The following is a 1,198-nucleotide window of genomic DNA, read 5'->3' on the forward strand; positions in this document are numbered from 1 at the left end:
CCCAGAGTCTCTTTTGCTTAGGGGGCAACAAAAGGATTTCCATCCCCTTTCAAAGTGGATTTAGTGCAGGAACTGGTGATAACCCGGCATTTGGAAGAGTAACCGGATTTGGTGGTGGAGCACGTGGTGCTCGGGGGTATTGGCCTGGTGGGGCAGGTGGGGGCTTTGGCCCAGGTGGAGGCTTTGGCCCAGGTGGTGGCTTTGGACCAGGTGGTGGCTTTGGACCAGGTGGTGGCTTTGGACCAGGTGGGGGTAGGCCGGGGAGTGGATTTGGTGGTGGGCCTGGTGGTGGCCCAGGCTTTCCAGTTTTCCCATCTACCGGCATCCAAGAGGTGACTGTGGACCCAAGCCTTCAGACACCGTTCAACGTTGAGATTGACCCTGAAATTCAGAAAGTGCGAACTGAAGAACGGGAACAGATTAAGGATTTGAACAACAAATTTGCTGCCTTCATTGATAAGGTGCGTTTCCTGGAGCAACAGAATAAGGTGCTAGAAACGAAGTGGAGCCTCCTGCAGGAACAAGGAGGGATAACAACTGGTTCTCAAAGAGACAACATTGAACCCATCTTTGAGGAATACATCAGTAACCTGAGGCAGCAGCTGGAGGGTCTAAACGGGGACAGAGGTCGCTTGGACGGAGAACTGAGGACCATGCAGGATATGGTGGAGGAGTTCAAGCAAAAATATGAAGAGGAAATCAACAGGAGGACAGTTGCAGAGAATGAGTTTGTGATGCTCAAGAAGGATGTGGATGCTGCCTATATGGCCAAGGTAGAACTGGAGTCCAAGGTGGATACTATCAGTGACGAAACCAGCTTCTCAAGAACTCTCTTTGATGCGGAACTTTCTCAGTTACAGGCACAAATTTCAGATACATCTGTCATACTATCAATGGACAACAACCGAGTCTTGGACCTAAATAGCATCATCGCTGAGGTGAAATCCCAATATGAGGAGATTGCTAATAGGAGTCGGAATGATGCAGAGCTCACCTACCGCTTCAAGTATGAAGAGCTGCAGTCATCTGCCGACCAGCATGTTGATGTCCTGCGTAACACCAAGAATGAAATTTCGGAGCTGAATCGAATGACCCAGAAGCTCAAGGTTGAGATTGAAAATGTGAAAAAACAGATTTCTAAACTGCAGACGGCCATTACAGAGGCAGAGGAGAGGGGGGAACTCGCCCTGAAGGATGC

The 1,198-nt window shown here is 49.7% G+C and overlaps 1 protein-coding gene across 1 annotated transcript; it reads left to right on the forward strand.

Moving 5' to 3' along the window:
• Positions 1–8: 8 nt before the first annotated feature.
• On the forward strand, positions 9–1,193 carry LOC117800149 (keratin, type II cytoskeletal 5-like; the record flags this gene model as incomplete). Its single annotated transcript, XM_034652685.1, has 2 exons — positions 9–75; positions 157–1,193. Coding segments are annotated over 2 exons (1,104 nt in total), but the record flags the coding sequence as incomplete, so codon positions are not given.
• Between the last annotated feature and the right edge of the window lie 5 nt (positions 1,194–1,198).

The sequence above is a fragment of the Ailuropoda melanoleuca genome, unplaced genomic scaffold, assembly GCF_002007445.2.
Source record: "Ailuropoda melanoleuca isolate Jingjing unplaced genomic scaffold, ASM200744v2 unplaced-scaffold64844, whole genome shotgun sequence".
NCBI classification, from domain to species: domain Eukaryota; kingdom Metazoa; phylum Chordata; class Mammalia; order Carnivora; family Ursidae; genus Ailuropoda; species Ailuropoda melanoleuca.